Below are 13,672 nucleotides of genomic sequence, written 5' to 3'. Positions count from 1 at the left end.
ACTTTTTCATACCACTGTATATGAACTGTTTGTATATGACCATGTATTGTAAACCTTGAATGATGCGTGAATTAACTGAAACTGATACTAGTTACCAGTCCACGTGGACATCGTCTCCCTCTCAAAATCATCTGGGCAACCCTGGTAAGGATAAGCTGACAGAAAATGATTGGATGGACAGTTGTCATGAGTTCAATAGCCTTTCACATCAAACTCTGTCCAACCACCATACCATCGCCATGCCAGTCTCCGTGAGTCCGCATCTCCAAAGCGTTGACCTTACAAATGAGCCCGCTGCATCACTGTGGCAATTGGTGTTTCTGGGCGGTGCAAAGTAGAGTAGAGCACACACATCAGTGAGTGCAGCAGAGAGGCAGGCACATCCGCCGCTCGCTGCAGGGATCAAATCTGCACCATCTGACGCTGAAGGATTTATGGGTTTAGTCAAAATTGCTTTTCCCACTGTGGAGATTAAGCACCGGAGGACGTAGGATGTTTTCCGGGCTGTAGAATAAACCGGTGTAGCTTTGCTTTGCTTTGCTTTGCTTTGCTCGCTGCTTTTTTTCCCCCCTTCTTTCAACGTAGGAGCTCATACGCTGGCTGAGGGGATGCCTGGGGAAGTAGTTGGAGCCCAAAAGAGGAGCACGTTCTGACTGACAGGAGAGAGAGAAAGAGAGAGATCCTTCCTCCGGGGAATGTGAGCCATGCGGGTGGATACCGTGCTTGTGTTCTTCATCTCCGCGAACCTGGCGGGCGCCGCCGGGAATATGGCTCGGTCGCGAGGTCACAAGCTGGAGACCTTTAAACAAAGCAGGTACAAATGAGGGAAAGCAATGAACACGCGTGCTTGTTGCTTCAGAAGCTTTTGTCGTGTGTGCTTGAAAAGAGTTCATCAGGTTAGATTGACAGGCGTTTCCTGTGTCACCTGTGTGCTACTTTGCCCCTCCCGTTTTTTTTTTTTTTTTTTTTTTTTTTTTTTGTCCTTCCGTACAGCAGATTGGAGAGCAAGGGAGACCTAAATCCCTACATCTATTTATGAACCACTGACGACTTGTTTTGCCCCACAACTGCCACAGGCATGCATGACGACCTCTCCTAACCTACTGGTTACTTCCCATTACAACTTTTATTTATTAGCCAGTGGAATTAAGGATTTAGCACCGAGACGATTATCAACTGGAAAAAGCTCATCGCAAATATTTTTGGGGTGAAATGTATTTCCCCAGAAATTATTTCAAAACATCCAGCCAGTCTTTTTTTTTTTTTTTTTTTACTGCATGACCTCATTGGGGGTCACAGGGAAGCTGGAGCATATCCCAGCTGACTTTGAGCATGAAGCAGGTAAAAAACCCTAGACTGGTTGCCAGCCAATGGCAGGGCACGTACTGAAAATACTTCCTGTTTAATTAAGCAGAGTAGCTCAGGAAAGCAAACCAGAGGTGGGGAAGGAGCCAATGTAATTAAACAAACCTGAAACTGTTATCATTATAACAATAATACGTCTATATACAGAGGTGGATAGAGTAGCCAAAAAATGCAGCAGGGCCGAGAACGAAAAGTGGTATTTGGTATGTGTCAAAATTGATTTTGCCATATGACATTTTTTTGCCATCTGGCAAAATGTATTTTGGCATGTGGCATTTTTTTGGTACATGGCATCTTTTCGGTGTGTGACAAAATGTATTTTGGAATGAGGCATTTTTTTGGTATGTGGCAAAATAGATGCTGGCATGTGGCTTTTTTTGTACGTGGCACTTTTGAGGGGTTATGCCGCAAATTGATTTTGCTATGTGGCATTTTTTTGCCACGTGGCAAAATGTATTTTGGTATTGTTATTTTTTTGGGTATGTGTCAATTTTTTTTTGTATGCGCCAAAGTGGTTTTTAGCATGTGGCATTTTTTTTGCCATGTTGCTTTTATTTTATGTGGCACTTTTGAGGGGCAAATTGATTTTGCCTATGGCATTTTTTTTTGCCATGTGGCTTGTTGTGATGTGGCAAAATGGATTTTGGCATTGTCATTTTTTTGCCATGTGGCATTTTTTGTATGTGGCAAAATGGATTTTGGCATGTGGCATTTTTTGGTATAGGGCACCTTTTTTTGGTATGTGGCAAAATTGATTTTGGCATTGTCATTTTTTCCCATGTGGCATTTTTTTATTTTGGTATGTGTCAAAATGGTTTTTAGTATGTGGCATTTTTTTGCCATGTGGCTTTTGTTTGGTATTTGGCTAAATGGATTTTGGCATGTGGCTTTTTTTTTTTTTTTTGGTATATGGCATCTTTTTTTTTTTGTATGTAGCAAAATTGATTTTGCCATGTGGCATTTTTTTGGGCATGTGTCATTTTTTGGGTATGTGGCAAAATGGATTTTGGCATGTGGCATTTTTTTTGTACGTGGCACTTTTGGGGGGGTTAGGTGGCAAATTGATTTTGGAATGTGGCATTTTTTTGCCATGTGGCAAAATGTATTTTGGCATTGTCATTTTTTTGCCATGTGGCATTTTTTTGGTATGTGTCAAAATGATTTTTAGCATGTGGCATTTTTTGGTATATGGCATCTTTTTTTGGCATGTGGAAAAATTGATTATTGCATCGTCATTTTTTTCCCCATGTGGCATTTTTTTGTATGTGGCAAAATGGATTTTGGTATGTGGCATTTTTTTGGCATGTGGCATTCTTTTTTGTTATGTGGCAAAATTCATTTTGGTATGTTGTATTTTTTTGTACGTGGCAAAATGGATTTTGGTATGTGGCATAGCCTTATTTGGGTGCCAGTTGAATGTTAATGCACTGTAATGTCAAGTTTATGGTCAAAAATGCCACACGCAAAAAAAACAAGCCACATACCAAAAAATGCCACATACCAAAATCCATTTTGCAACATATAAACAAAAATGCCACATTCCAAAAAATGCCACATTCCAAAATACATTTTGCCACATGGCAAAAAAAAAACGCCACATGGCAAACTCAATTTTGCCACGTACCAAATAACACCTGGCGTTCTTGTTGTCTCTCAAAAAAATGACTCAAGTAAGAGTAGCGTTACTTCAAAAAAATATTACTCAAGTAAAAGTAGTCATCCAAAAAGTGTACTCTAGTACAGGGGTCCCCAACCTATTCCACTAAGGCACACTGTGGGTGCAGGATTTCATTCTTACCAAACAAGATGACAACACTTTTTCCCCAATCTGGTGTTTTACAAGTGCAATCAGTTGATTGCAGTCAGGTGTGGCTTGTTTTAGCAGAAGCCTCATTGGTTCAACTGTCTCTGCTGGATCGGCTGGAACAAAAACCAGGACCCACAGTGTGCCTTGAGGACTGGGTTGAAAACCCCTGCTCTAGTACAAGTAAAAAAAAAAAAAAAACGTAGGTGCTGTGACGTTTTTTAATAGTAGCCTGGCATGTAATGCAAAAGCTACCATCTATATCAGTCTTTCTCAATTATTTTTTGTTACGCCCCTCCCAGGAAGACGTAACCCCACCCCCCCCCAACTCTTTACCGCTACTGTAAATAGTATCATTTGTCTATAAAATGATTGCTATTATACACTGCTGGCCAAAAGTATTGGCACCCCTGCCATTCTGTCAGATAATGCTCAATTTCTCCCAGAAAATGATTGCAGTTACAAATGCTTTGGTAGTAATATCTTCATTTATTTTGCTTGCAATGAAAAAACACAAAAGAGATGGGAAAAAAAACTTTATTATCATTTTACACAAAACTACAAAAATGGGCCAGACAAAAGTATTTGCACCCTTTGAAAATTTATGTGATGCTTCTCTAATTTGTGTAATTAACAGGACCTGTTACTTACGTGTGACACATAACAGGAGGTAGAAGTAAATAATCACACCTGCAGCAAGTTAAAATGGAACAAAGTTAACTCAACCTCTGTCCTTTGACCTTGTGTGTACCACACTGAGCATGGAGAAAATAAAGAACACCGAAGAACTGTCTGAGGACTTGAGAAACAAAATTGTGAGGAAGCATGGGCAATCTCAAGGCGACAAGTCCATCTCCAAAGACCTGAATGTTCCTGTGTCTACCGTGCGTAGTGTCATCAATAAGTGTAAAACCTGTGGCACTGTGGCTAACCTCCCTAGATGTGGACAGAAAAGAGAAACTGACGAGAGATTGCAACGAAAGATTGTGCGGATGGTGGAGAAAGAACCTCGACGAACATCCAAATAAGTTCAAGCTGTCCTGCAGTCCGAGGGTACAACAGTGTGAACCTGTACTATCCGTCGCCGTCTGAATGAAAAGGGACTCTACGATAGGATACCCAGGAAGACACCACATCTCACCCAGAGACATAAAAAAGCCAGGCTGGAGTTTGCCAAAACTTACCTGAGAAAGCCAAAAACGTTTTGGAAGAATGTTGTCTGGTCAGATGAGACAAAAGTAAAGCTTTTTGGGAATCTCATCAACATAGGGTTTACAGGGAAAAAATGAGGCCTCCAAAGAAAATAACACAGTGCCCACAGTCAAACCTGGCAGAGGTTCCCTGATGTTTTGGGGTTGCTTTGCTGCCTCTGGCACTGGACTGCTTGACCATGTGCATGGCATTATGAAGTCTGAAAACTACCAACAAATTTTGCAGCACAATGTAGTGCCCAGTGTGTGAAAGCTGGGTCTCCCTCAGAGGTCATGGGTCTTCCAGCAGGACAATGACCCAAAACACACTTCAAAAAGCACTTGAGAGAAAGCAGTGGAGACTTCCTGAATCCCATAGAACACCTGTGGAGGAATCTGAAAATGGCATCCTTCAAATCTCAGAGACCTGGAGCAGTTGGCCAAAGAAGAATGGCCTAAAATTCCAGCAGAGATGTAAGAAACTCATTGATGGATCCGGAAGCGGTTGTTCGCAGTTATTTTGTCTAAAGGTTGTGCTACCAAGTATTAGGCTGAGGGTGCCAATACTTTTGTCTGGCCCATTTTTGGAGTTTTGTGTCAAATGATAATGATTTTTTTCATTCTCTTTTGTGTTTTTTCACTGCAAGCAAAATAAATGAAGATATTACTACCAAAGCATTTGTAATTGGAATCATTTTCTAGGAGAAATTGAGCATTATCTCTCAGAATTGCAGGGGTTCCAATACTTTTGGCCAGCACTGTACTGTATGTACAGTATATGGCGGTATATGGCAGTTCCGCTCTGAGGCCCCCAATTTGGCCAAATTTCAAAATTGTCCATTTATGCATGTGTGATGCATCATTGGAAAGCTTAACATTTCAATTTTCTGGGGGAAGAAAAAATTTGAACAGGAGGGCATTTTAAAAAAACAGGTTTTTAAACAGCAAAACCCTGTATGAAGGTGAGAGCACGCGAGAACAGAATTACAGACGCCATGACTTTAACGAGATATTATCGCGTACTTACTTTGTTTCGATCCAAAAACTCCATGTAGCATGTATCACCGAGTGTCAAAAAGAGCTGTGAATGGCCACAGCTGGATTTTATAGGGATTTTATGGGGGAAACATGGTAATATAACAAGGGGTCGCGAGGCAGAAATCGCAGACATCAAGAAGTGGTCGAGATTTTCTTTTTCATATATTTACCCTTTTAAACGTTCATTTTCAACTTTTTTTTAATTTGGATCGATTATTTATCATCTAACATATCGGAGAAAATGCGACAGTAACAAAAAAAATACAATTAAGCGATACTTATGAGGTAGATATCCGCGACTTTTTTACAGACGCCATTTTTTTCATTGTGACATAATTTGTTTAAAAGTTTAAAATATACGAGTGAATAATTTTATAATATGAGACATATGAGAAACATGAGACATCAATTAATGATTCTAAGCTAAAAACGACAAACATTTTGAATTATAAATATTATTAATTACCTTCGTTTTATGGATGGGTTGAAACAAAAGCCGTTGCGCGACGTCTGTAAACAGGGGTTTTCAGGGTAAAACGGGCAAATTAAAAATAGTTAGGGGGCTTCATGCACCATGAATCTGCTATGGCAGTATATAGACATTTTGTTCTATCAAACACAAAAGTTGTTTTAGCTTATAATACAGCAGTTTCTTTTAAAGAGGAGTGCAAGAGCAGAAACTGCCTTTTCAGTCTTGTCTGTGTTTTCTGCCATATGCAGTGATCCCTTGTTTTTCGCGGTTTATGGTGCCCAGCCCGCTTGTTGAAAATAGAAAATCCACGAAGTGGAGGCGGACCTTTTTTTGTTGTCATGTTTTCTGCATGTTTTCCCTAAAGCAAAGTATACTTAGAAAACCATGAAAACCCCTTATATATAGAGTATATGTATATTTTGATAAATGGGTTTAAGAAGTAGCGAAGTAGCAAGGGATCACTGTATACTGTACACACATTATCGTATGATCCCCAGAGGACTATCTGAAAGCTAGCACGGCCCCAGTATGAAATGAGTTCCCCACTCATAACACATTAATTAGATTGTCAGCGACTTTAATTATTCATCCATCAGGTTGATGAATATATTCATTTTTAAGCTGAGGACACACATTAAAGATTCATTTTTCTCATTAATTTATGACTTGTTTAAAAACAAGTAAGAGGTCGTCCAATCCAAAATGTAAACAGTTGCAATGAATCTAGCTATCACTGGAGTATTTTGAAGAGTTTGAAACGAAATAATTACACTTCCCATCTTTTCACTTTTACGATCATTTCCTCATTGTATGCCAAGTTGGTTGACTTGTCATCTAATGCCGACGTCTGATTGGTTTCTGTTGAGGTTGATAAGACCTCGGCAAAAGTTACAAGTCTATCGACAGCAAAGCCCATCGTATCATATAATCCTACTGCCTTTAGATACACTATCATTTGTCCAGATGTTGTTTCAGAGATCAGTGGAGACATTAAAGGGCTAAGCATCATCAGTCAAAATGAAAGAGCCTCAGGTCATTTGGGCTGCCGGCGTGCACCATTTTGTCGCTAATCATCTCGCGACTGATTGGTGTCTGTCGAGTAGAACGAGGAGCGCAGTCATGGACACAAATTGAAAGCAGATGCCAACATCTATATATAATATGAATGACAGTTTGTTCCAGAGGAGGAATACAAAAGTGACCTTGATGACAATACAGCCGATTCACACTTCAAAATTTGTAGTTTCAGTGATTCGTGGATTTTTGAGATACTGTTGAAGGACACTATTTTCTCTCTTTGTCCTTTGTGTGTTCGTTGATTTTCGGGTGGTGAGAATGCTTGTAAATTAAAGGCTGGAACACTATTCCTTCAAAGGTTTTATTGCAGAATATTCTGGGTACAAATGTGATACAGACAAGGACTGTAATCTCGCAAAAATTACAAGGAAACACAATACGAGGCAAGCCTTTTATACTATTGAAAGGGCGTTGCCGAAACTCTGGCCCAAGCTGGGGATTTTTTCATCAGAAAAACATCTTAAATTGAAACCTTGAGAGACGGTCCTGGCTGGTACAAACAATAAGTCATAAGCACAGTTTCTGATAAGGCGGTCAACAGATACCCATCGTGATTGTTCATAGCAATATTAAAGCACTCAAACATGGCCAAATATGGGCATGGTACAATATCCTATGACACAGTCTTCAGTACAGTGATACTTCCACTCGCAAAATGAACTCATTTTCTCCCAAAAATATATAAATATGCTTAATATGTATTTTTAATTGTTTCAGTTTCCCAAAAACGTATTTATACATCTTTTACGTTTTTTTTTTTTTTTTTTTTTTTTACAAGAGGCATCTCTAGGTTCTGTTGCACCTAAACTTCAATGCACAATTCTCAAAACTCATTTTAATAATTAATGTGTTTTGCCATGCGTAATTGCCATTTGTTATAGTACCAGCAGTTTTTATTAAGGATTTAGTGTAGGTTTTCAGGCAGTGGAAAAAATTAATGGAATTATAATGTATTTTTATGAGAAAATCCTGCTCAACATACGACCATTTCGACTTACAAACAAGGTCCTGGAACGAATGAACTTCGTATGTAGAGGTAGCACTGTATAGGAAAGTCAATTACATGCAATGACATTTTTCGGCCACTGGGTGAGCTGTGGCCCTTGGCCCCAACTCAATCTCCGCGTATGGTCAAGGGTGTCAAAACCGGTCCTCGAGGGCCACTGTGGGTCCTGGTTTTTGTTCCTACCAATCCAGCACAGACAGTTTAACCAATGAAGTTTCTGCTAAAACAAGCAGCACCTGACCGCAATCAACTGATTTTACTTGTAAGACACCTTTTTGGTGGCGTCTTGTTTTGTTGGAATGAAATCCTGCACACACTGCGGCCTAAGGTGGAATAGTTTGGACACCCCTGCGCTACGCAATAGCCAATGGCAGAGTAGCTATAAGTTCAGTTAACTGTGGGAGCTGCGAGCAGCAGCCCATTATTGCCTTTCGTACCCTGAAATTTGTTTCGTAACAAGAGGCAGTATTATCAAGTTGAGGCGCGTCGTAACCTGAAAATTCCATATCTAAAGACGTACCACTTTACTGTAGAAGGCTCCCTTGACAGATCAATGTCATCATCATCGTCAGTCAAGGAAAGAGCCGCTGGAGTCTGGTGCAGTGCTTAAAAACATTTATAAATATACAGTATAAATAAGGGTTTTTTTGTTATACTTTGGGGAAAAAAACATGTCATATGTCTTTGTAATGCTGTTAAATTTGAATAAATACATTGAAGATACACACACACAAATTATTTTGTTTTTGTAAATAGGCCACGCCTCTACTTCGCGTACTTTGTTTTCCCGGGGGGCAGTCCCCATAACCGCGAAAAACAAGGGATCACTGTAATTACATTTCATGACAACATTTTCTTTTTTACATTCATTTTTTTCATTGTGATTTTAAAAAATATCTAAAAATTTCTTGCAAATTTTCTCTCCTCGAGGTTTATTTACAGTGTATAGCGCAACAGTCACAGCTCCTACATCGACTTTGATGTTTGATGCAGTCACAGCTGAGAGGAAATTTGAAGTCTCCTTGCAGGAGTGGATGAAAGATGTCACAATCACAGTGTGCATGATGTTACTCGCATCCGCTAACAAGCTCAGTTTGAAAGTAAACGAGCAACCGGGGCTGTGATTCATGGCACGTCTTTTCATTTCAAATTAAACATGCAAATCAAGGTGACTCTGCATACAGCAGCGTACAGCAAATTTCAAAAATTGTAAACGGAGAAGTGTCTGTAATCACATGTCTATCACAATAAACCCGAGGCAGAGAGATGTTTTTTTTCTCTCTCTATTCAATGGTCATCGTCACCATAGGCGTTATTTATGGGCGTAGGGCGGTTGCTACTGTTTGCTAGCCGGGCCACTGTTTTTTCTGTATATCCTGGTAGCCTCCCTTTCTTTTTCCTCCTCAGGCAAAACTTTTTGTCTCTTTTGTTGCTCTGCCATCTTTGCAGAATTCGCACGAAAGTGTAAGCATCGACTTCCGTCTTTATAATGAATGGGGAAAGCGGGAAGTTAGTGCCGGTGAAAGCGATACAGACCTCCTTAAGCTATAAAAGAGGTGTCATTCAACAAGTTCTCAGTCGACATATCACAAATGTTATGAAAATATTTGATAAAGGTTGGAAAGTTACCTAGTGTTGCTTTAAATAAATAATAAATCCAACCATTATATTTTTTTTCCACGATATTTTTATTGATTTTACATATTTTATAACAATATAAAAACACAAAACAGAAAACAAAACAGCCCACAAGCCAAATGATTTCACACATTAAGATACCACAGGTGATTGTGCACCCACTTGTCATTAAAGTCCAGTAAAGGTTTCCACACTTGTTCAAAATCGTCTGCCTTACCTCTCACCACATCGGTTAGCTTTTCCAACGTAACAGAGGTCGCCATTTCCTTAAACCATTGATTTATTGGAGGTGTGTCCATTTTCTTCCAGAATAGCGCAATGAGCCTCCAGGCCTGTAGCAGTCCAAAATCTCAATCAGTCTGTTTTTGTCTTTTTTTTTTTTTTGCAGATCACAAAGTCTCTTGGATAAAATGCCCAGTATAAAAAAAAATTGCATTGTAAGGAACATCACTCCCAACAATATACGACATAATATATGACGAATAATGGGGGACCAACTGTTTAACTTCTACTCGCATCAACCATTTGTATTGCAATTAGGGATGGGAATCGAAACCCGATTCCAATTCCGAACCGGTTCCTAGTGTTTTGAGGCCTCGATATCACAATGAAAAAGCCTTAACCATCCCTTTAACAATTCCTAAAGGCGCGTATTGCGTCGTCACGTGACCAGTCCAGACGCATCAAACTAGCATGGCGCCAAGAACCACTCGCTCCAACGTTTGGCTACACTTCACCAGGAAAGTGGATGAAAATAAAAGGTTACGATGGTTTAGCACGAGCATTGCGGCCGTAAATATAACAATGACAGCACGTAGGTTCAAACGCTCGAAAGTGTGTCTTCCCTTCACGAGGAAAAATTACAACAAAGCGACTGGCAGTCATTGCAAGGTGGAGATAACTGCATCGGGAGGGAATACGATTGCACTATCCGCACCGAGACGCTAAGGCTCAGTCCTGGCTATACAGCTATCTAAACTCCCAAATGACGATGCAGAAGACGTTGGTATAATTTGCTGACTTTATTCAACCATCACTTGAGGAGTGAAACTAAAAGGAGAAACGAAACAAATCAATTTCGTCCCCAATAACAAACAGGTTCGCATCAACGTAAATCAGCGATGATTAGCTGTTAATACAAACGCTTAGCATGCGTTCGCTAGCATTAGCACATCGTCAAACCACTACACAACTGGATTTAAGTGTCCGATCACAACTGGATTTAAGTGTCCGATCGCTAGTGGAAACACACAACAACAACAACACAAAAGATGATACGTACAAGCGTTGCCGCTGTAGATATTTTACAAACATGAACAAAGAACGTAGGCTCATAGCAGTGTTTCCCTCTCTGTCTAATTCGCTCACTCGCTTGGATGCGGCACTTCTTCGCGTGTAAGTGCGCTCTTCTTCGCGTGAGGAAGCGCAAGGGCGCCCCCACTTGAGCGTGAAATTACACTTAAAACCAGGGGTCCCCAAACTACGGCCCCCGGGCCGGAAACAGCCCGTCTCCACATTTGGTCCGGCCCCCTGAACAATACCAGAGAGCATTTTTTAAAATTATTATTATTATTTATTTTTTATTTTTTTTCAATGGTGTTATTTATTTCCTGTTTTTTTTTTCTGTGAAGAACCCAGAGAGGGTTATTTGGTTATTATCTATTTAATTAATAATGTTATTATTAGGGTTGTTCCCATCATGTTTTTTTGCTCCCGATCCGATCCCGATCGTTTAAGTTTGAGTATCTGCCGATCCCGATATTTCCCGATCCGATTGTTTTTTTTTTTTGCTCCCGGTTCAATTCCAATCATTCCCGATAATTTTTCCCGATCATATACATTTTGGCAATGCATTGAGAAAAAAATGAATAAAACTCAGACGAATATATACATTCAACATACAGTACATAAGTACAGTATTTGTTTATTATGACAATAAATCCTCAAGATGGCATTTACATTATTAACATTCTTTCTGTGAGAGGGATCCACGGATAGAAAGACTTGTGACTTTGTATATTGTGACTAAATATTGCCATCTAGTGTATTTGTTGAGCTTTCAGTAAATGATACTGTGGCCATTCCAAATGCATGATGGGAAGTGGAACCATGACTGTGCAACGTGCTACCAATTGCTATATCTTCTCTGCGTTGGGAAATAACGCAAGGTGTAAAGACAATGATCAATTGCCACCTTGCTTCCCCACATTGCTTCCCATGATATTACCAATCATAGGGAGAGGGATTGCAAGGCTTTAGCTAATTAATAAAAGGTTCCAAAGGCTGCTAAAGGTCATTCTACTCATTTTGCGCTGCCTTTCATCTCTCTCTATAGACCCTACCCATGTGACGTCACAACTCCGCTCTCCTGAATGGTACCGCCCAATTGTCCGTCAAAACATAGTGTTAACCTGTTACGGCTACGTACATTCCTCCTATTTACAGCGTGTTTTTCTGCTCCTTAACATTAATAATCAAAATGGTGAAGGCGCGTGTGGCTGTTGGTTGCACTAACAGAGAAGATGGAAGTTGAGACTTGAAGTTTTACCGTATTCCGAGGGATCCAAAGAGGAGAGCGAAATGGACGGCTGCAATTCGACGTGAAAACTGGGCACCAAAAAATCACCACAGACTATGTAGTAGTCATTTTATATCCGGTAAGATGCATTTAAGATATACTTAGAGGGTTTTGGGCTGACAAATAACCACAATTAAGATCATTGCTAGGCTAATCGCCGACAACATACACGTATGTATGTAGTGAGAGTGCTATCGCTAAACCATATAAACATTAAAAGCCTTAACTCCATTGACAAACGACATGAAATACATTAGACTTGACAGTGGATGTTAGCAAGAACAAAAGATTTTGAATTGAACATTTCGTAACTCACCTTTCCAAGCACAAGATAGTTTCCTGCCGAATTTTCGTGGACGAGGACCTGTTTCACCCAACCAGCAACGAAGTATTTATAAGCCTCCAAGCTCTTGAAGTTTTTCAAATTTTCGTGAGAATAGTCAGATTTTGTGTGGACAAGATAGTTGTAAATATCAGGGTCAGGCAGAGACGGCGAAGGCAGCCGGTCAAAAATCATCGATTTAGGCATCAAATATGGATCTGGCGACTGTATAGAACGAATCTTTTCCACATAACGCCTTTTATGCAACACATCCAGTGAGTTTACGGCATCAGAAAGCACCGGGTCTTCCATGAAATGCATTTTAAATTCCTCGATCAATTGAAACCAATGCTAATACAGAGACAAAATGACGGACAAGTGGGCGGAACCATACAGCGAGCACGTGGTTTTGTGACGTCGGTGGGTAGGGTCTATATAGGTAACACGTCGTCAGTACAGATTGAGCGTGACAATGAGTGAGAGGATCATGCAGTGCATGCATTAATTGCGTTAAATATTTTCACGTGACACATTTTTTTAAAAAATTAATTGCCGTCGTTATCAGGATAAATTTGATAACCCTACCTTAAGCCTAAACTAAAGACTCTGGATGAGAGTAACATATTATGTCTGTGATGTTAAATACGATTAGAAAACGATTTAATTAAAATATATATTAAAAAAAAGCATGGCCGATATTTTTTTGCCGATCCCGATACTTTGAAAATGATGTGATCGCATCCCTAGTTATTATATTATATTATATTATATTATATTATATTATATTATATTATAATTTTTATTTTATTTACTTTTTTTCCGTGAAGAATCCAGAAAGGGTTATTTGATTGTGGCTTTCTGAAAAACACTAAATTTTTACATTTAGGCACTCCTGCAATCGTCACACTCTTTCTGTTCATTCTGTCTTCAGAGAAGGGAAAAGTTATGTGGCACGCACAGGAAAAGGTTTGGGGACCCCTGCTAAAAACTAAAAGGCATGCATTTTAATATAATGGTAAATAATACACTTTGACACATATTACCAAAGGCAGAACAACAACCTATATGCCAATATATACCTTTTTTTTTTTCTATTAGAAAAATGTTTCAGTAAAATGTTACACATTCTTGTTGTGTATTTGCCACTTATTTCCACAGTTAACATTGAGACTTTGGGCCTCT

At 39.6% G+C, this 13,672-nt stretch overlaps 1 protein-coding gene across 2 annotated transcripts in view; it reads left to right on the top strand.

Annotated features, from left to right (window-relative positions):
• Nucleotides 1-381: 381 nt before the first annotated feature.
• The window catches only part of LOC130931056 (gamma-aminobutyric acid receptor subunit rho-1-like), a 59,746-nt gene continuing 46,455 nt past the window's right edge, over nt 382-13,672 (top strand). For both annotated transcript variants that reach the window (XM_057859529.1, XM_057859528.1), the window contains exon 1: nt 382-814. In XM_057859529.1, the coding sequence (XP_057715512.1) occupies nt 705-814 (110 nt within the window). In that variant the 5' untranslated portion in view covers nt 382-704. The remainder of the gene's footprint in view (nt 815-13,672) is intronic.

The sequence above is a fragment of the Corythoichthys intestinalis genome, chromosome 15 (assembly GCF_030265065.1).
Source record: "Corythoichthys intestinalis isolate RoL2023-P3 chromosome 15, ASM3026506v1, whole genome shotgun sequence".
In the NCBI taxonomy this organism is placed as follows: Eukaryota; Metazoa; Chordata; class Actinopteri; order Syngnathiformes; family Syngnathidae; genus Corythoichthys; species Corythoichthys intestinalis.
Note: the sequence above shows the minus strand (reverse complement) of the source record. Positions and strands in the feature narration are given on the sequence as shown.